Source organism: Camelus dromedarius, chromosome 25 (genome assembly GCF_036321535.1).
Source record: "Camelus dromedarius isolate mCamDro1 chromosome 25, mCamDro1.pat, whole genome shotgun sequence".
Classification (NCBI taxonomy): Eukaryota; Metazoa; Chordata; class Mammalia; order Artiodactyla; family Camelidae; genus Camelus; species Camelus dromedarius.
The window spans coordinates 13647115-13668830 of record NC_087460.1 but is presented as its reverse complement, the minus strand read 5'-3'; the positions used below and the strand labels follow the sequence as shown (position 1 = coordinate 13668830).

At 37.8% G+C, this 21716-nt stretch overlaps 1 protein-coding gene across 1 annotated transcript; it reads left to right on the top strand.

Moving 5' to 3' along the window:
- Positions 1 to 779: 779 nt before the first annotated feature.
- On the top strand, positions 780 to 19631 carry LOC135319284 (sulfotransferase 6B1-like). Its single transcript, XM_064478799.1, has 6 exons — positions 780 to 1049; positions 3135 to 3319; positions 7031 to 7157; positions 16306 to 16400; positions 16552 to 16738; positions 18374 to 19631. Exons 1-6 carry the CDS (start codon positions 905 to 907, stop codon positions 18490 to 18492), a joined length of 858 nt encoding a protein of 285 aa, XP_064334869.1. The 5' UTR covers positions 780 to 904; the 3' UTR covers positions 18493 to 19631.
- The last annotated feature ends 2085 nt before the right edge of the window (positions 19632 to 21716 follow it).

The following is a 21716-nucleotide window of genomic DNA, read 5'->3' as shown; positions in this document are numbered from 1 at the left end:
CATTTATAGCTTTCATCTTCAATTAGTTCTTCAACTTTTTTGTGCTCAACTAAAATGCTGATCATTTCCTTGCTGGTACACATGTCTTTTTAATGTTTAGACAAGCAAACCAAAAAAATTCAACTGTGGTTCACTGACGTAACTGGGCACTTCGCTGCCATGTCTAATTGAGTCAGAATGTAACAACATTGATGACAAAAGCTAAGAATGACTCAGACAAGAGTTTATTTAGTTCAGTCAAAAGCTTCCCGTGTACATCAAAGCTCAAGGTATTTTTTTTTCCTCCTTAGTTTTCCTGATTCCCGTGTTACCTTTAAATAGTTTTTATTTAAAGCATTTCCTGTAAAGTTTATCTTCAGTCGCAGCTTTATCTGCCAATTCCTGGAAAAAATTTATATTTTCTTACTCCAATCCTCTTCTCTTCCTGAAATGCAATTCTAGCTGCTTCCTCTACTATGTGTTAATATTAACTAGAAGAAGTTCAGTTTTCCCGATCTTTCCTATAATGACATAATCCATTGCAGCTACTAAAAGTCTTTCCTTATGTAGCCAAAGGATTTGATGAACCTTAATCCCTTAATACAATGATTACATTCTGATAGCTTGATAGCTGTGTATGTAAACTATCTGAGTCAAGTTGGAGGGAATATTTTGTAACATGTGTTATCAGCAAAATTCAGATAACATCATTTTCACAGTAGACTTTGGCTCAGTTATCGTTTAAAAATGACTCTTGTGAAGAATTGCAAAAGGTATTTATATGTTCCTCTAGTTGGAATGTCAGCTCAGTGCTTCTAAGATTGCATTGCCAGTGAGCTAGGATTAAAATCGAAGAGCACACTTGCTCTGTGCCTTCTGTAAAGTTAGTGTTTAGTAAATACCTTTTTGATTGATTTAATGAAAGATGTCATCCCAGGACCAGTGGAGTGTTCTTCATAAATTCAAAGGAATTCTCTTTTCTACTATGTCTTCAGAAGAACTTCTAAATTCCCTGGATTGTTTTGATGCAAGAGAAGATGATGTTTTTCTGGTTTCCTACCCCAAATCTGGTAAAGTTTATTTTAATGTGTTTTTAAAATGTAGAAATGCAATAATAATAATACATATAATAATAATTTTTATAATACACTTATTTTGCAGAATTCTTCCATAGGAAATTGAAGTATCTTAAATGCTTATTTTAATGAAAAATTTTGACATTAGAAAAGTCAAAACAATGTGATTTAAGAAAATGTCAACTGAAGAAATTAGAGCTTTACTACACTTCTGTTTCTATTTTATTTGTGAAGACATATAAATGTTGATATATATAATAAGCATAATGTCTATAATATGATAAAGTTCTCTTCCTACTTTGAGCCAGGCATGGTGGTAAATAGTTTTTGTTCAATTTATACTTAATGATTGATTTGTAAATAAATAATTATTTTCTTCTGGGCTAATAAGAGCCATAAATACTTTATTGTTAAAGTTTATGTGTTATCATACAAAGTTTACTCCCACATATAGGTACAGGCTCATGAAAGAACCATTAATATGAATAATGTCATTCTGTGAGTAATCAAAATTAGTTACATATTATTTTTGGTTCTGAGAGGTGACCAGGATATGTAATATTTAACTGCCTGTTGTTGTTTCCAGAAAAGTGGACGTGTGTGGATGGGCGTACGTCTGCTAGCATGAGTTAAACAATTAAGAACTAAGCTCCCTTCCAGTTATGTGTGTACTGCAGTCCCCTCATCTGATTGTAAGTCAGGCCCAAGAAGCCCTTCCTATTGGAAGGCCCAGAGTTGACATAGGGCCAGATCTCCCCGGGGGCTGTAGCAGAATAAACAGAAACTGTATGTGTATCTCCTTTATTGGAAAATATTGCTGCACATGGCAATTAAATGATTACCTCAAGAATACTTTGGTATTTTCCCTATGTAATAAGTTACTCTGTGAAAAATTTATCTTACCTTAAAATGATATGTTAATTTAGAAAGTAATTTATGATACTTTTAAGGTTCTTGGAACAGGCGGCTAATTTATACCACACACAACTGTATATAAAGCTTCCACTGTACATATGGGTGCCTATAAATTGACATCTCCATTAGCTGCCAGGGGGCCCCCTTCAGCAGCACAAAACTGTGTATTCTCTCTTCTTCATCAGAATCAATCAATACATTTAAAATAAGGCAGATATCACTACTATATGAATCACATTTATGTGAATATTACAATTATGAATATTTAACTTATTAACATTGTAATCTCCAATAGTCTTAAAATTTAAAACATACAGTGCAAAAGAGAGTACTGTTTAAACATTTATTCACCCGTAAATTTGTTAATACTGTATCAAACTGTAATTACAATGAGATAAATGGAAACTAAACCTAATTTAAACCCTTTAAGGACATTACTTTGGCAAAACACCCTCCCCACCCAAACTGTTACTTCTTTGCTCCAATTTACTAAGATCTACAACACTAGAGTGTATACTCATTTGCTTTACATAAAGTGGTATTTATCCCAGACTTCATGGTGGGAGGTTTGCATCTCCATAATGTTTGAATACAGCATTTATTTATTCTGCAAATGCTCTGTCTGCACAACTACTCTGTATCTGCACACAAACAAAAATAAGATTCAGTGTCTATATTCAGGAAGGAAATGGGGAAATAGACACAAATACAAGCGATGGTAACTCTACTCTGGTGCGTGCTGCCTTGGAGCTATTACGGTGGCGGAGTGGGGCAGGGTGGGGGACCCAGAAGACATTTTATAAAAGAGCAAGGTGCATGAGCTTGCAGGACCAGTAGGAATCATGAATGGAAAGATCTACGTGTTTGTGAATTGAAGAAGGTACCAGAAGTGAGTGGCAGCGTGCGAGAGTATTTGAAGCTGAGGAAACAGCGTATACAATGTTCAGAACTCTTCACGCTCTTTAAAATGTGATTCTTCCTGTGAAATAAATTAACATCTCAAATGTTTCAAGAAGTTTCAATGGGTGTCAGGAGGTAATAATAACTGTTTATAATAAAATTAATTGCATTCATTGCTTTTATAACCTTATGCTGATTTTCTATATTCATCTCATCGAGAATCATTTAATTAACAAATGCATTTCATTTTATTTTCTTATGAAGGCACTCACTGGATTGCAGAAGTCATTAAGAACATTCCCAATGCTAGAATTACCCTAACATCTCCTATTGAATTGGGAGACATTTCTAAATTTGAAGAGCTAAAAACATACTGTGAGAGAAGAGTTATTCCAACACATTTGAGCTATGACATGCTACCAACGAATGTTAAACAGAAACAATGCAAGGTAAGTTCAATGGTAAAGGGCAGAGGCTCGATGTCACGAGTCCAGACTTTCTCTGCTCCCCGCACAACAGGCCAGTAAATCGGGAGACAAGGTGTTGGGGCAAGGAATAATGACTTTATTCAGAAGGCCAGCAGACTAAGAAGATGGGGGGACTAATGTCTTAGAGAACCATCTTACCCAAGTCAGAATTCAGGCTCCTTTTATACTAAAAAGGGAAGGGAGTATGTCTAGTTGTTGCAAACTTCTTGGTGTCAGAATCCTTTGTTCTTGCAGCTGTCCACATAAGCCACATCATGATGTTCCTGTAAACCTCCAACAAGACAAATATTTTTCTCTGTTCTGCAACTTTTTATCTCTATATGAGTGGAAAAGTGTTATACCCTTAAAGGTATAAACAGGGCACAGGGTTAGAGCTAAAGGAACAGATCTAATAGAGAGTCAGATTTGTTCTTCCGTATTACATCGAGAGTACACAGAACTGGTCTTGGATTCTTGCTTTGCTGCTTTCAAGCTGTGTGATCTTTGAAAATTACTGATGCTCTCTGAGCTTTGGTTTCCTTATTTAATACAGGAATAACAGTATTCATCTCATACAGTGGGATGAAGATTAAACAAGATAATGCGTGTATAGGTGTTACCACAGAATCTAGCTCATAAGAATTATTTTCACATCTTTCAGTAATGAAGGAAATCTGAATATTACATCAGCGTATCAACTGTAATTATGCTGGACAGTGTCTTATTCTATTTTGAATCTGGCTTGAGTCTTTTTATCTTAAATATTGATGTCTAGAGAAAGAAAAACTGCCTTAATAATATTATTTAAATTATTTTATCTATCATTTTTGTAAGAGATTATGTAGGAAAAGAATAAAAAATAAATTGTAACATAGAACATTAAAGAATAGTTACCTCAAGCCATTTTTAAAGTCCCCACATTATTATTTTAAAAGTTAATTGTTATTTTAAAAATGTTTTCTATTTTCATATATTTCTTAATCAAATTTTTGTTTTTATGGAGAAATGCTCATGGAATAAGGTTAAGTAGAAAGCATGGTTTAAATCCATATATAATGAATGATCTCAATTTAGTTAAGATATACATATAAATGCATTAAAAAGGACTAAATGTAAATATATCAACATGCCAAGTGCTTTCAACGGTATAGCATTAGGGTTGGATTTTATTTTCTTTACAGATATCTGTATTTGAAGCATTTTAAAATTCTATTTTGATCAGAATAAAAAAGAGAATCATATTTGTAAAGCAACGGCAAGATACATATGTCCACGGTAAACAGTTTCCCAGTAATGAAGCATCTTTAGACATCAGTCATATTCCAAAAACAAACAAACAAACAAAAACCCTACCAAATGCGAATAAATCAAAGTAGATCTTCCAGCGATAATAACTCTATGACTGCAATGTCTCCATATGGCTACCTGCCACCCAAATAAAAATAAACACAACCAGAGGCAAACACCATGGAGTTTTGCTTTTATCCCAAGCAAATCTATCAGAACAGGTGACAGTGTGCTGACCTGATTACGCTTTCACTCAGCTGAGCATTTTCATCTCAAACAGACTGTCTCCAAGACAGAGAGAGAGAGAGATTTGGGGAGAAAAGGAGTCTTGCAGGCTCAATAACTAACCTGTACTCAGGGCAGTGCAATAACACTGATAAACACTACCAGGGATTAAGCGTGTTTTACAAACATTACAACAATGACAAGAGTAGGTATTTTTCCTTTTATAAGCAAGGAAACTGAAACTCAGAAAGGTTAGGGTGCTTCTTAAAACTCCCACACTTACCTTACAGCTTTAAGGTACAAGCCTTTCAATGTGACCTTTAATGGGAACTGAGACTGTCTGGTTGTCCCTAGTTACCCTGTCCTCTGCTGCTGATGGCTATCTCTGAGAGCCTAGGGGCTGGACGAGCCTTAATTGCCCCAACGGGGCTGATCAGATTGTATGCTCCTCCTCCAGTCTTCTTCCCTATCAGCTCTCTACCTACTTGGCCTCCTATATTTTCTTCCTAACCTTTGTCTCTCTTTAATTATGTTTCCAAACTTTCTTACATGCAATTTATGTTTTCAACTCATTTCATGATATTTAGTTAATATTTAATTTTTCCCCAGACTAACATTCTGCCTTCCCTTCGTATCCCTCAACCTCTCCCAAATATTTCTTATGTTTTCTTAGAATATATTCTTAGTGTGCGTTTGTGTTTGTTGAATGTAATTGACATATAACATTATATTATGTATGTTTCAGATGTACAGCATAGTGGTTCCATATTTGTGTATCTTGCAAAATGATCACCACAGTGTCCACTTAGCATTCATCACCATACACAGTCACAAAAAACATTCTTTTAACTTTTTTGGCAAAATATGTGTTAATGGGTTGCACTGTTCTTCCCACTAAACCATATTGACATGTAACTTTGAGGGTTCTTCAGAGACCCTAAAAAACTCTTCTCTCTACCAAAAAAAAATTTATATATATATATATCCAACTGGGTGACTAATGCTTAAAATTCTGCTATTTATTCCTTTTTGTTAAGGCAGTGGATTTTTTAAATTGTTGTCCGTGGGCCTTGGGGTTCTGTGAATCACTCAGGAAGCCAAGGGCAGTCAGAGAAAGACTGAGGTGTTGGGTCACTCCACAGTTATCTCTTGGGATGAAGAGAAGATAATGGCGGGGGGTAAAGGTGGTTCTTCATTCCTGGGTGCCGTGGTCTTCACATATCTCTCAAGAGAGGCAGGTACAGTTCATGAGGGTCACACACAATACCTGGACTATGAACACAGTAGGGAAAGATAGTTATGTATTAAAAATGACTCAGCAAATACTTTCTTATCTGGGTAAAATGTGTCCAGCCTGGGATTTCAATGAAAAAGCAAGTAAGACCTCTGGTACTCAGGTGATGTTGACCATGATCGAGGATCGTCCTGTAATACCCAGGCTTCTCACGCTGGTTTCCTGAGGTTTCTTATGTGCTCCTTCTGCCCCCTGGACTTCCCTAGTACAACCTTGATAACACTACACTGTCAAGACTGTGCTTAATTATCTGCATCCCTCACTTGACTGCAAGTTTTGAGAGGGCTGGAATCATTTCTGTCTTGCTCATTATTATATTCCTTGGCTCTGGAACATTGCACACTACCTGGTAGACAGTAGGTACTAAATAAATATTTATTGAATTGAATTAAATTGCCCTTGCTGCATTTGTGTAAATGGGGAGGGTATCTCAGGTACCCCACTTCCAAAACAGTATTCTCCCTGTAAATAAGAACAGCAGTTTGTAAGAAATCTTATTGTATGTAAATCATGTTTTATAATACATGGATATTAAAAAATGAGGAGGGGTGTCTCAGGTCTGCCCCTATAATAATAGAATTAAGCTGAGCACATGCATTCAAAAATGTGTGGTCAGTGAGCTGGCAGCGTCAACATCTTTTGGGCACTTGATTGAAATGCACGTTGCTAGGCCTCATCCTGGAATTTCTAAACCAGAATCTGTATTTTAATAAGATCCCCTGATGACTCGTGCACTTTAAGTCTTGGGAAACACAGGTCTAATAACCAGCTGAAGCTGCCAAAAAAGTGTGACTTGCACAGATAAGTTTAGCTGCTATTTTCTTGTAGGAAACATTTTGTATTGGGGCTACTTCCATTCAAAAATAAATTGATATTTTTTTAAACAGGTTATCTACATCATTAGGAATCCAAAAGACACAGCTGTTTCACTGTTCCACTACTACAGGGAAAACCCTAACCTCCCCGGGATTGAAACCTGGAACGAATTTTTTGAGCTGTTCCTAAGAGGAGATGGTAAATATAACAATGATTGTTATCCATAACATACAGGGAACATTTCTGCTCAAAATGAAACCATTTTTTTCCCCAAAAGTTCAAGTGGATTCTGACTGCCGACTTTTAGATATACATTTGAATAGATTATTCTTTTGCCTCTTCTAAGCAAATTCTTTCCTACTTTGCGTCTTCACGGTCTTTCTTATCACCGATGGGTAGTACATATTAGCAGCGACTTATTATTCAGACAAAGATGAATTCTGATCAAGCATTTCTTTTTTTCATATACCGTCAGTCTTTTCAGTGAAATAATTATTCACTGATTGGTACAGCAAGATACAGCTGAAACCTAGGCAGGTGGCTTGAGACTTGCCTTATGTGTACCTGCACAAGGAATAAAACAACACAAGCAAACAGTACACAAACACGCACACACACCACACACACACACACACGCCAGATTCCCCAGTTATAACAAATGTGAGAGAATTCACCATCTGGACACTTGGCAGAACGTAATTTATCCTGAAAACACCACAGTGATACATCATTTGACTGAGCTGCCCAGCACACGTTGGTCCTGCCACCACGCATGACCTTCGAATTTATCATTTTTGCCCTGACTCCGTGGTGTTTAGAGCACTTAAAAAAAAAAAAAGACTCTTATAATTCCCAAGGCTTTCATTAAACAAAAATAATATACCAAGATGATGCAGAATCTGGAAGAGACAGGATTTAGAAATGGTGTATTCCCAGAGGATTTGATCTCTTACTGGGCTTAATTACTACTTTCACTATTTTACTTGCAAATTGTTAAGCTTTTACTTGTTAATTTAAGAGAGCCCTCAGCAAGAGTAACCGCAGCATGAGGACATTGGAAACTCACCAGCAACAGGGTTTTATATTTTGTTTTGCTATGATCTCTGTGGAAGATGATGCTATGCTCACACTGCTTCACCCCTCTATTTTCTTTCCTCTTTGCTCCCTGTTTCCTCACACACTGAGTAGAACCGTCAAGTTTCAGGAATGACAGGTTCATTAAAAGTTACCTGGTTAAAACACCCACCTGATGTTTAAGTCCCCTTTACAACGTCCCCAAGAATTGTAGAGGCTAAGCTTGAACTTCTTCTCCTTGACGACAGGTTCACACCCCTCACTCCTGCCCTAAAGCAACACATTCAACATCGGCACTGCTAAGATGCTTTAAAAAAAATCTTACCGTGTCATATAGACTGTGCACGTCCCCCGTGATGCAGACACCTAGCTAAGTGCTATACAAACACTTGATCTCATTTCATCCTCACTAGACCACACGAGGTACATGTTACTATCCTCATTTTTCAGGTGAGGAGAGTGCAGACCTTGGGAGGTCAGATATCTTGTCCACAGATGCATAACTAATAAGGAGAGAGCCCAGATTTAATTCAGATGTCAGTTCCAAAATTTTTGCTCCTACTCCTGGACCATAACTCGTCCAGCAAAAAAAAAAAAAAAAAAAAAACAAAAAAAAAACCCAAAAAACTGTCCTTGATCATTAATTCATCTTCCACATGATAGCCTTCTAAATATTTGAAGATAGTTAGCATGCCTCACTCTGCCTCAATTCCATTTTTGGAAGAAGCAGAGTTTAAATACATTAGATTACATTAGAAAAAAGAAATCTGGAGTCTGCTTTTCCTCAAGAAAAGAGAAGCTTCATTCATCTCATACACACTGTGGCTCACCACCCCTCTCTCACCACCGCGTGGGCTGGAATTTGGTGCCGTCTCTAATATTTTGCAGTGCCCAGAAAGCAAAGCATCGTCTGCGTGTGGTCTGAGCAGGTCCCGCTCCTGTTCTTGAGGTGATTTGTCTGAGTGCAGCCGCGACTCAGGCCAGATGCAGGGAAGCCAGCTAGAGGCTGTAGAGCATCTATCTTTACTGCCATGCCATTGTCAGGAGTCGTGGCAGGGAGTCTGGGAAGGGCAGAGTGTGGCTGGAAAACATACTCCAGATGACTCTTTCACACCTTCTTAGGCAAGTTAATAGGGATTTGACTTGTAAGTATTCTACAGTTGGGTAATCCCGCCTAGACAAATCCTGTCAAAACATGAACCGTCACTGAATCACTATTTAAATTTAGCTGAATGGGAGCTTCATTGTTTACTATTTATAAGATAGGGTTGTTTGTTCTCGTGCATGTGTGGGAGGGGTTATGTGTGTGTGACTTTTGTTCTTCAGTGACTTTTTGAGAGGAGGGTTATTTCTCTTGCAACTGACTTGATATAATAGAAAGAACAGACTATGGAGGCAGAAGAGCTGGGATTAAGTCCGGACTGTATTTTATTCCCTGTGTGACTGTGGACAAGTTGTTTAAACTGTTCTGAGGTTCAGACTCCTCATGTAGACTAGGAGTAATAAAAATACCTATTTTGTAGAATTTAGAGGTTATAATTAAGTAATGGTTGAAGTTTGCTGTAGAAATCTACCCACTTGTTCTATGAGACACAGATGTTTAAGGACGCAAAGACTTAAACAGTTTCACCTTAGGGTGGAAATATTACCAGCAGATATTTATCTGGAAAGATTATTTAATAGCTGAGGGATCATGATATTCTGTACCCAACTCCAAACCATAAAAATAAATACACATGATATGAGAAGACAGTACAGTAAAGATATATACGTGTAACCACACATTTATCTAATCATTGAATTTTCTTTCAGTTTACAAATACGCTTTAAATTTTCAAGTTAAATAATAACTATAAATTGTGTGCTGGCAATATCCTGACAGATTAATATCTCAATGAAATATTAACATTTTACTGTGTTTTTCCTATAGCCTCCTCTCCAGTTTTATATTGGAACTCTGTATTTCCTGGGCCATTTTATCCTAATGAGTTCTGTTTTCTGCAGTTATCTGTCATCAGAATGCTTTTTAGAAACAAGAACCTAAGATCCTCATTATACCTGGATATAAGAGTGGGGCAGAGGGCTTGCAGAAAGTGTGGGAGGTTTGCAATAGCTGACGTGAGGAACAGGAGAATGTGTTAAGACAAATGGGTTTGCCAGGCAGCCCTGGGGCCCTCAAGGCTGGAAAAATGAGTTTGCAGTGGTGTAAACAGACAGAATTGTGTACATTTCTTCAGCAGAACTCAGCATCAAGGAGAGAGAAGGAAAAAGGACGAAGTGCTTTAGTTTCATAGTGGGTGTTTTTCGGTGATTGAAATAAACAACAAGGGGGCAAAAGTGTTGACGCTATTGGCAAGTAAAGAGTTGAGGGGATGAGTAAAAGGAAGAAAGTGAAAAGAAATGGTCAGAGTAGGGGATTGTAGAAGCCACCTACGAAGATTTTGATCTAAAATCAGAATCTTCAGTGACTGTAGAAGAGAGATCAGAAGGTTGATTTCTGATGGAGACAAGGATGGAAAGAGTCACGTGGTCAAAAACATGCGTCCCAGAGGAGCCTGAGTCCCATAGGAGGAAGGAGCTCTGAAAGTTGATAGGAATCAGTGAGATTTTTGAGTCACTATCCAGACCCTAAGACACATGGGTTGGTTGAGAAAGAGCTATCTGGGGGCATTTCAGAGGAAGGAGTAGTTTTGGATAGCAGGAGAAGGGCCATCGAGGCATATGTTAAGGCCAGGAGGTGGTGGAATCATTCTGTAGTTACGTGAATAATGTGTAGAAAACCATTTCCTATAAAAGGAAGATTTCAAATCTGTTTCAGAAGCTATATTTTCTTGAAAGCCAGAGGTCTACTAATGACCTAGACAATGAGGATTCTGATTAATAAATGAACCAAATTTGTAACTTCTTATATTAGTAAGGAAGCCACAGGCAGCCAATTGTTTTAGATTTTTTGGCTGGCTTACGTCCTTTCGGAACAAGGTGGAGTATAAAGTAATGAGTCAGCAATAGGATAGCTGGCTTTCAAATTATGACCAGGCTATGATGCAAAGCTTATTCTGAAACCTATTTGGGATATGTTGGAATACATTTCCTATTGAAAAACATAATGGACAAGTCAATTACACTTAATCACGGGGTATGACTCTGGGTCTCAATCCCTGCCCGACTCCCTAGCCACAGAAGCATCGGCTCCCTGACAGTATTGAGAGCGTCCGTAACATCAGTGACTCTAAGGCAACAACTGTCATCACCAGGGCTGGGCTGTGGCTGCTCTCCGGGTGAGGCAGGTTGAGACTGTGAGCATAGCCCAGGGTTCTAGAGACTTCCTAGATTTGCATGAGAGAAGATTAGTCTTCCTCCTACCAAGTGTTTTGTGCCTGGGAAAAAAGTTGACCACCCTTAGAAGATAAGCTTCTTATCACTGATAGGGTACTTTTGGTAATTCTAAGATAAAATATTATGTAAATTCGTGAAATAGCAGTGAGATTGCTAATAACTGACGATTGTATCAGGGCCGCCAGTTCTTATTATGCAGTCTTCTGGGCCCATGGAGTAGAAAATTGGGCTGGCTCTGTGACAATACCACTTTAGTCCCAGAAAATCTTGTTTTAAAAATTCATATGATTATTTTTTTTGCCCTTTGCTACGTCAGGAGCTGAAGCCATGAAAAATTGCAGTTAGTTTGGCGTTAATTTTATTTCAATTTATTCAAAGATTTAATGTTCTAAATGTCTGACAGACACCAAGGGTTTAATAAATATTTATTAAAGGAATCAATAGTCAGCAGATCTTTGGGAAATCACTAGCAGAGTAGCTCTTTTATGATTGAGGCATTAGCTAGTATTCAGTCTTTGGGTGGTAAGGAGATATTGACAAAAAATTAATCAACAGTCCAGCTAAGAGAAAAAAACGAAAAATTTTATTTAAGTCAACCTGAGGATTATAACCCAGGGGACAGTCTTTCAGAAAGCTCTGAGGACTGTTCTACATATTCGAGGTCAAAGCACAATTATATGTTTTGAGACAAAAGGTTATACATCAAATGATGTATTATTGGTAGTTTCCACAATCCAGAAGTACAAGGTGAATTATGAGTCATCATGACTTCTTACAAGATTAAGAAGGAATGTTATCTCTTAACAAGGTCTGGTTAATGCAGATGCACAGTACACTCTAATGGTGGGGGAGGAGACCCAAATAGGCAGAAAACACTTGTTATGCTTAACTTTTTCTTATCTTGCCATAAAGTATGAACTTTATTTCATCAATTTCTTGCTTTTGATCATTAATTTTTTTGATAGAAAGCATTAGATGGTCAAATATTTTGTGTGTTGGTGCTAGAGTTTTTGCTTACCTGCCCAGAGCCTGCCATGTCCCTTGATGTCGGGTCTTAATAGCCCAGTTCTTTCTTTCCTTTTAGGAGGTTGTACTAGTAAGATGTCTGGCAAAGAGTAACAGTCATTTCCAAGTTGTGCAGTAGAACTTATGCCAATTTTACCTTGCATGCCCATTGTGCACGTTTATTAACTTATAGAGCACTGTAGATATGATAAATAGTTTCAAGTTGTTCAGATATCATTATCTCAGTAGAAGTCAGGGATACACAGCTTGAGAGGCAAGAAACTATCACTTTATAAGTCACACAAACTGTAATCAGAATTGCCAATAGGAGTAACAATGTCGTTAGTAAAGACTGAAGCCAAGATCCTCCTCAAACGAATCATTTTCCTAGTATTTCCCTTCGATTGGGAAGTAGATCTTTCATCAGGGAAATCTGATTCTTCATGTGTGATAAGACAAGTTACATTAGAAGACACATCAGGTGTGAAAAATCAAGTAGAGGGAAAAGATAAATGTTTCGATTTTACTTCCAAATGTATAATTTACCAGATTGATGTAAGTCATAAACAGCTTGAGGGGAAGGGTTCCCTTGTATCTGGAAAACACACGTTAAAAAACAGTAATATTTCACACAAAAAACTAAAAAATCATAACCATATTCATCTGTTCACTCAGTCCCGTGATCCTTAATCTTAATCTTCTGTTAACGATTTTATGAAGTCATCAGGTTTCCCATTAGATTTCTTTAATTTCTTACTCAGTTCAGTGGTATGATCTGAAAGTTATCAGAAACCTGTGCATGTCAAAAAATTCTTCCTATGGATCTTCTCGAAGATGAAATGTTTTTGCAAAAGCATCAGAGAATAAAAATCACTGTCTATAAATGACAAAAGACTTAAACTGTGTGGTTAAAGACCTGATTATAATGCAATTGATAAAGAAACTTGGTTATTGCTATGGCACACAACATTTTAGGATAATAATTAGAATTGTGACTGACAACATTTTAGCAGAACATACCAAATTTTTAGGAGCTTCATATAATTTCTAGACTATCTATATTAATAGCATTTACCCATATGATATAACCTAAGAAGATTAAGCACCACTCATTTGACAATGCTTCCCATGTAATTTAACATACTGAATAAGGCTAATTAGTTTAATATCTTTCCTTGATAAGGAGAGAAAATAATTCTCTTGAGATGTTTCAGGGTGCCTTTGGGAAACCTCGAAGTTAGAGAGAAGTCAAACAAACTTCATTAGAATTTGATCTTCAAGAAGTTTGTCAAAAATAGCAAGAAGTTTTCAAAACATTTGGTCAAATAGGATCAGAGGTCACTGTGAAACAATACTCATTTAAGCAAAGTGAGAATGGATTTAGGAAGCAAATATGGAAATTTGTAAAAGATTACTTAAAAGGTAAAGAAACTTTATAAGCTGGTATCAAAAGTAGATTAATATCTAAGAAAACTTTGCCCTCTAAACAGAGAGAAAACCATATTCAGGTTTTGTACTACTTTACCTTTAATTTTCATTTACTCAGTTAAATTTGTTCCAACCTTAGTAAGTCCTGAAACACACACAGAAATCCTTTTCAAAGACTTTTTTCCCCACAAATCTTCTACAACTTTCTATATCCATATTAATTTGTGCCCTATTTTCTTTCCCATTTAGAAATAACCAGCTTTAGGAGACTACCTTCTTTTCCCTTAACAAAATGCATCTTTCCTTATACCTTCTTTTCTTGCATACAAAGATGTGCTCCTTATTAATTTTTAGTAGTATTAACATGTTAGAAGTCTTTCCAATTCTAAGAATCCAAGGAGCTAACCCTACAAATACTTTCCCCTGCTAATCTAATTTTAGAAAAGAGAAAAACTCTTACCACTCTCTTCTAGTGGGCCCTGCAGGCAGGGATCCAGGAGACCGACTGACATGGTAAGAACTGAATTTCCCCTGGCTCTTTCTAACTGTGCCCACAAAAACCAGTTTTGAAGGTCCCCAAAGAGCCCGTTCTTGGCCGTTTCAGGGCAGGTTTCCCTTTAATTCCCAATTAACACTTGCAAGCTTACATAAACCCAGCTGGTATCTCCATAGCTGGCTGTCCATCTGGGAGCTATTTGGCCTTTGAGGCACAATTTCCTATGGTCAGTCTGGTAGCCTAATTCAGACATGAGATGGATCTGAACAATGTTCTGAGGACAGTGTGGTGGATCAGCTGTGTGCTGCTTCTGAGTCTAGCTCCCAGAGGTGTCGCCCATAAGTCAGTTCCACTCTTTTATATGTCTCATTTCTCCCTCCAACAATCGAAAACTGCCATGGGTGCTCAGAGCACAAGATGATCTGGTTTTATATCATGTGTCCTTGGACGAGCAGTATTTGCTTGATGGTTGTGGTTTGGTTTCCTTGCTCTTCCCGTTTTACTAGCAAATGGTTTGTTCAGATCACACATCACCTTGATTTTTTTCAGTTTAAGTCAGATTTGAGAAAAACCCAGCCATCTCTGTTTCCATGGACTTCTTGCCCGGATCTCCTTAGGTCTCTGCCTAAAAAACACACCAAAGCACCTTAAGTTTCCAAGTCGTTAAGTTAAAAAACAACTTGAGTAAAATGTGTAGGATCACTTAAAAGCAATAGACCTGGATATCAGGAGAGCTCACTGGAGTATCTCAGGAGTACCGAGAGGCCAGTGGGGCTCAGTGGGTGCACCCAGGTACCGAGCGCCAGCTCAGGGCAGACTCCAGGTATTCTCAGCTACCCTGCTAGCCACGCCATGCATATGGATGAAAATTCAATCAACAGCCAGTCTAAGAAAGACGTGGGAAATTTTATTTGAGCCAATCTGAAGGTTATAACCCAGGAGATAATCTTTCAGAACACTCTGATGACTGTTCTGCACCTTAGAGGTCAAAGCACAGTTACATAAGTTTTTGAGACAAGGGGGTAATATGCAAATGAGGTAGTATTGGCAGTTGACACAATTCAGATCTACGTGTACAAAATGAGTCCTTTCAAGATTAAGGAGGAAAGTTATCTCCTAAGGATTTGAGATTAAGAAGGATCCTTGTCTCCTAAGGAGCTCTGGTTAAGGCAGATGCAAAACACAGGCGGAGGGACAAGGCCTAAACGGGCTGAGAAAACTGTTTGCTTGTCTTCCCTAAGATATAAATTTTGTTTCATCAGAGGCATGGAAAGATGTATATGTAGTATTTTAAATTACTGCGTTTTATGTTTTAGATTGTCATGCTAGTCAACTTTCTGTGGTGATGAGAAATTGCTCATTGTTTGTTTATAAACATCACAGCTTAGAGGTTATTTTGCATGATAACATTTTACTTTTAAACCCTGGGGATTTTTAAGGCTGTCAATTTAACAAAACGATGGAGAGGTATTATCAACTACAGATAAATCCTTAAGACTGTTTTTTCCTTGAACTAAGGTGAACAGAATTTATTTTTTTTGAGGAAGTTTAAAAACTTTTTATATTTAGAACTTATAATTATGAAAAAATGTCACTTTACAGGAAGAAAATGATAAATTCTCATTGTTTCCCTATTTCTCCCAAGAGCCAATGTAGTTATCAGAACACAATTATTGGGAAAATATGTATCTCTGAATTTCTGCTGTCACTTCTGATGATAAAAGAATATTTACTAGAAATAGGAAAAAACAAAACAAAACAAAACAAAAAACCACTGCCTAATTAAAAGAGATGGCCAGGCAGTTTCATTTCACAATATTGTATTTAGTTGAAATAGTGAAACTGAGCTCTCCTAAGGAAAATTCTTTCACTCGAGTCTAATATGTGTGTGCCTTACTTTGACTACCTCACTGAAGTGGGAAGACTCCAGGGACACAAAGCTATAATGTTTAATAAAAGCTTTTTTATAGAGTTTGACACTAATACGACAATTCACTTTTCTTCTAGTTGTATATGGATCTTGGTTTGATCACGTTTTAAGCTGGGAAGAACACAAAAATGCTCAAAATATCTTAATTATATTCTACGAAGAAATGAAGACAGTAAGTCCTTTCTAACATTTCAACAATGATAATTTAAGTAAAGTTAAAACAGAATATCAATCAATGAATGCCGCTTTCAGGTTTCAGAGAATGAATTTGGTGTCTTGATGAGTTACACTTTTTTACATACATTTATTTGCTTATTACTCAGGATCTTTCTAAAAACATAAAGAAAATAACTACTTTCCTTGGTTTAAACTTGACTGATGGTGAAATTAACATGATTGCTCGGAAAACGTCATTCAGTGAAATGAAAAATAATGCAGTCAAAGAAAACTGTGATCCGAATCATACCATCTGTGCCCTCACATCTAATAGGAGACTGGTATTTAGGAAAGGTAAGTCAAAGTTGCGACGCTTTGCCTGGGTTTATTTTTGGATTCTTTTTTTAATTGCAGTATATCCAGTTTACAATGTTGTGTCAATTTCTGGTGTACAGCATAACGTTTCAGTCACACGTACAAATACATAATTCCTTTTCATATTCTTTTTCATTATAGGTTACTACAAGTTCCTTGTGCTGTAAAGAGAAACTTGTTTATCTATTTTATATATAGTAATCAATATCCGCAAATCTTGAACTCCCAATTTATCCCTTCCCACTCCCTTTCCCCGCTGGTAACCATAAATTTGTTTTCTATGTCTGTGAGTCTGTTTCTGAGCCTGGGTTTATATTTGGAAGTAGTTCCATTCGCCATTTTTAATGTCTCATTTCACCTTCATACACCCCATACCTGCACAGGGGACTGTACCTTGTCAGTCCTCAGTGAATGTTTATTAAGTGAAATTCCTGAATTGCATTCTTTCCGGGTGTCAAGATCCCCAGGCTCAGTTAGGAACCATCTGAGAGGTAGACACGGGAACCAACCAGATGAAAATGATAAAGCTGTCTGAAGAAGTTTTAGAAGCAATTCCATTTCCTGACTCTGGGATCTTGCCTCTGATACTACTTTCTTTCCTTTTCTTTCTCCGCCAAACAGAAGAGTTCCACTTCACTTCTTAAACGCAATCTTTCGGACCAGGAATTGACAACACCTAGAATTTCTTAGGTTGTAATGTGTTTCTTTGCTATAGGTAACATTGTCTGACATTCAATCAAGCCGTGGGTTTTGATCGCACATGGACAAGACATCCTGTCCTTAACTTGAGAGAGTTTAAAGCTAATTGCAAAGAAAAGATAATAGAGAACAATGTAAGACAGTCTCTCATGGAGGGATGAAATGATGTGTTATGAGCTCTGGTGCACCTGGATTAGACCCCAGAGATGAAGCCTGGGGACAGAAGTGGCAAAGGGCCATGACGGGCCAGGTTGAGGGCTGGGGCTTGGCCTGGTGTGTGTTATGGAGGACAGAAGGGCAGTCCTGCAGGGCTGAGGCAGTGGCCAAGGCTGAGAAGGCAACTCTAACCATCAGGAAAGGCTGATGGACTGTGTGAAGTGCATGTCTCCAATTTATTTCAATTTCCAAACACCTTATATGTAAGGTGAGGACATCATACAAATAACTTGGTATTTATGTTTTCAGTTCTCCATTACTGATTTTGTAAAAGAAATTTCCTTAAAAATGAGACCAGATACCCATCCTTACGGTATGTTATCAGCACAGCCACAGCTGCAGTGGTGCCGGAGGCAGAGAAATAAATGAAGCATCATTACGTCCCCTTTGTCTGCTTTATGTCTGTATTGAGTTTAGGTGAGATCTTTCTTTGCCAGCTATAATAAAACCTAGGATATTTATATATATTTCAGTTTCCTTTCCTTTTAATAAGTAACTTTTTAAACTGTACAAATTAATATGCAACCATTACTGAAGAAATTGGAAACAACAGATAAGCAAATGAAGAAAAGAAAAATTCCCCATTATCTTGTCATCAGGAAATTGTTCACATTTTCTTAGAAATCTGCCAGATTTCTTTTTTGTGAATACTATATATTTAAATTGACTCTTGTCTAATTTCTTTCCGATTTTTTACAGGTGCAGTGGGTGATTGGATAAACTACTTTACTTCAAAGCAGAAGAGAGTATTTGATGAACTATTCACAGAGAAAATGAAACACAGTGAACTAGCAGGTCACTTTGGAGAGTACTCCTAATAGAAATGGGAAATGAAACCAATTTCCATTTTTTTGCAGTGCTGTGCTTGGGGAATACAAATTTTTCACCAAAGTGGAAAGCAAATATTTCTTTCAGTGAGATATACACACCTTATGAAAAAGTGTCATGTGTGAGAGACTATTATTAGCATACTTGGTGATACATAATTACTAATAAAAGGAAGTATATGATTTTTGAATGGCTGAATTATATATCTGCTTTCAGGATATTCATAAGGCAAAGGAGATTACTTCTATTCAGAGAGAGCATATTTCTGTGGGTGTTCTAGAAGCTGCATTAGTGTACTACAAAAGAGGTGAGGGATTATCTCAAATAACAAATGTCTGAGAAGAAATTATTTTCTGCCTGTTTGGACCATCATGACCTCTAGACATTTTTATTTCAACATTCCCTGGTGTCTGGGTAGAAATAGTCTCCAGTATCATACAGTGACAAACATAATTTTACTAAGGTGGGGATGTCTGATAGATTATATCAATGATCACAGTCAGTATATTGGTGAGAATAAAGAATGAAAAAAAAACCCAACTCTTTACCATTAAATTGACACTGGCATGGCATTCCAGTATTTTCTTTATCTTTCATAAAGTCAAGTTACAAAATTTCTTATTTTCCAGTTTTGAAATGTATAAGTTTCCTTGAATTATTTGTGATTTTTTACAGTGTTTTGAATATGGATACTTTCTCCCAGAAGCATTTCTAGTTTTAATATAATCTCTATAATTCTCTCTCTCCTATTGAATATTATTCTGAAGCTTTAGCCTAGAGGACATTGTAATGAAATTTCAATGAACTTATTTTAGGATTATTACCTAAACAACAATATACAAGTTATGAACATCTATGTCATATTGTTTACATCTTGACCATAATATCTAATTCAAAGCCAAGTGGAAAATCAAAATTGTATATTGTATATGACTCTGAGCTATAAACTCAAAGCAATGGGTTGAGTTAGTTAATTCAGCCACTTCGATTCTGTACCTCAGTGTATTGTAAATGTTATTTCCAGTAACAAATCTGTTGGGGTCTTTTGTATCAAGTTTATCACAATTCAGTAAGTATTAGATTTTGATAAATCTCCTTTATTAGATGTATTTGTTATCAATAAAATGTATTCCTGTGAACTTCATGCAATTCAGTCTTTTTTTTTTCACTTCAAAATTAACACGCATAGAGATTTACGTAGACATCTCCCTTCCCCAAATAAATGAGGTTAGTGAATGAGAAAGGCAGTCGGGTGTTGTCTTGGTCAAAGTTTTATCTTCAGATTGCAGCTAAAATCAGACTTATCTTTCCCTGATGTTGACGTGCAGAGAAAGACAAAGCCATTGGAGTGAGGCAAAGGGGGATCCGATGGGGCTGGCAAGTGGAGACCGTGACCGTGGTGTTCAAAGCACCAGGGCCGATTTTATCATTTTCTCATATTAAAATGATTGCTGAGATGGAAAGAACTGAAATAGGATTTCACTGGATGACATTATGGTAGTTTAGATCTGTAAGCTATGTTTGGGATCATTGTAATCCAATTTTGATAGCAAACTGTTTAGACCTATAACCATGGGCCTTAATTCCCACATCATTATGAGCCAGGCCAAAAAAAAATTTCTTTTGAGCATCTTCTATGTGCCAGGCCTGACTGTAGACTGTAGGGACACAGATGAACTTGAAAAGGCTCTCAGGATGCTTACATTATAGTAGGGGAAAGTATCTGATTAAAAAATAAAGTAAACATTTGAGATACGCCAGGTACCAATATGTGCTATAAAGCAGATCAAATAAGTTAATGTGGGAAACAGTGCCTGCCTTAGCTGGGTGCTGGGCTGAGGACTCTGAGGAGAGGAGGTCAGAGTTCCAATGCGAGTGATGAAGGGGGCTCCCCGGGCTCGGAGGAATGCCCACGGGAAGGCGTTTGTATTTCATGCCAGATGCTGGATTTTCCAGGCGGGAGTGAGACATTCTGACGGACACTTTCACAGGATCACTCAGACGATCAGATGGAGGACGGACCCAGGGTCAAGGGAAGAGGCAGGGGCAGATGGCTAGGACCTGGTGTGGGTGAGGGAGGAGGGGCTTCTAGGTAATGTAGCAGTGGGAGTGGTGAGATATTGAGCTTGCTCACCTATGAATCTAAGAATGAGAGATAGAAAGGAACAGAAGATGAAGCCTAGAGTTTTTGGCCAACGAACTGAGTATCTGAGGTACCATTTATTTAGATATGGAGGCTTGATGGCAGGATGATTTTGGTGGTGGTGGGCAGGGCTGTGGACCAAGCCCTCTCTCTGGCCACGCTGTTAGACACAGGTAATTGGTTGGTTAGGAGAATCTCTTGGATGACTGCTGTGCTGTTCCCTGGGGCCAAGCGGGAGGTTCCAGAAACTGGGGAGATGCGGGGAGTTGGGCTAGTTTAGAAGATTCACAGAGCACCTGGGACACGAGCAGCTGCATGATGATGCCAGCGTCTGGAGCCTGAAAGCCTGGTCCCCATGTCCATGGAGGTTTTGTCAAAGCTAAGTTTTGGATCTCTCCCCTTGAACTCCAACCCACCACATTGCTTTTTCACTTCCCTGGATCTGACAAGACAACTTATATCCATTTCCTCATTCAAACTGCTTCCCACTATTTCCCTATGGATTTGCCTGTCACTTACTTTCCACTCTTCCTCCTCCTTCATTTCTCTGACCTACGCCCCTCACCACATCCCCGCCCCCCGCCACCAAGTCGCTGTCCTTAATACGTCACTGCTGGGTCCTAATGATTCTTCTCACTTCCATGTATTTGTTTGTGACTTAAAGGCATTTCACCCCACATATGGTTTAACACCAACTCCCAGAAAACCTCTTACACTCGCAGTTCCCTACCCCGCTATTTTTCATATCTGTCTCAATGGCTCTTCATTGACCCTTCACTTCTATTTGACTTCCCACACTTAACAATCCAGACTTTGTTATTATTAGGTAAACACCTGCCTCCTAGTCTAGCTTGTAAGGTTCTTGCCAGTTCGAATCCCTGGGTGGATTGAAGGGAAGAATGAGTGAGTGAACGAATGATTTGAGGAATCAGTGAACACATCCCTGTCTGTCTACCTGCTCAGCCTCCTGGTCCTGCAGGTGTGAATGCTTAGGGTCGTATTTAAGCCGTTGCTTTTCCTTCGCTTTCCAACTCAAACCAGTCGCAAAATACTATTGATTCTTGCTTTTCA

Excerpts from the sequence above, each read along its gene's own strand:
- LOC135319284 (XM_064478799.1), top strand. The coding sequence starts at position 905 with ATGTCATCCCAGGACCAGTGGAGTGTTCTTCATAAATTCAAAGGAATT. Across the intron at positions 7,158-16,305 it reads GCTGTTCCTAAGAGGAGATG|TTGTATATGGATCTTGGTTT; the intron begins GTAAATATAACA and ends CTTTTCTTCTAG. Across the intron at positions 16,739-18,373 it reads GAGACTGGTATTTAGGAAAG|GTGCAGTGGGTGATTGGATA; the intron begins GTAAGTCAAAGT and ends GATTTTTTACAG.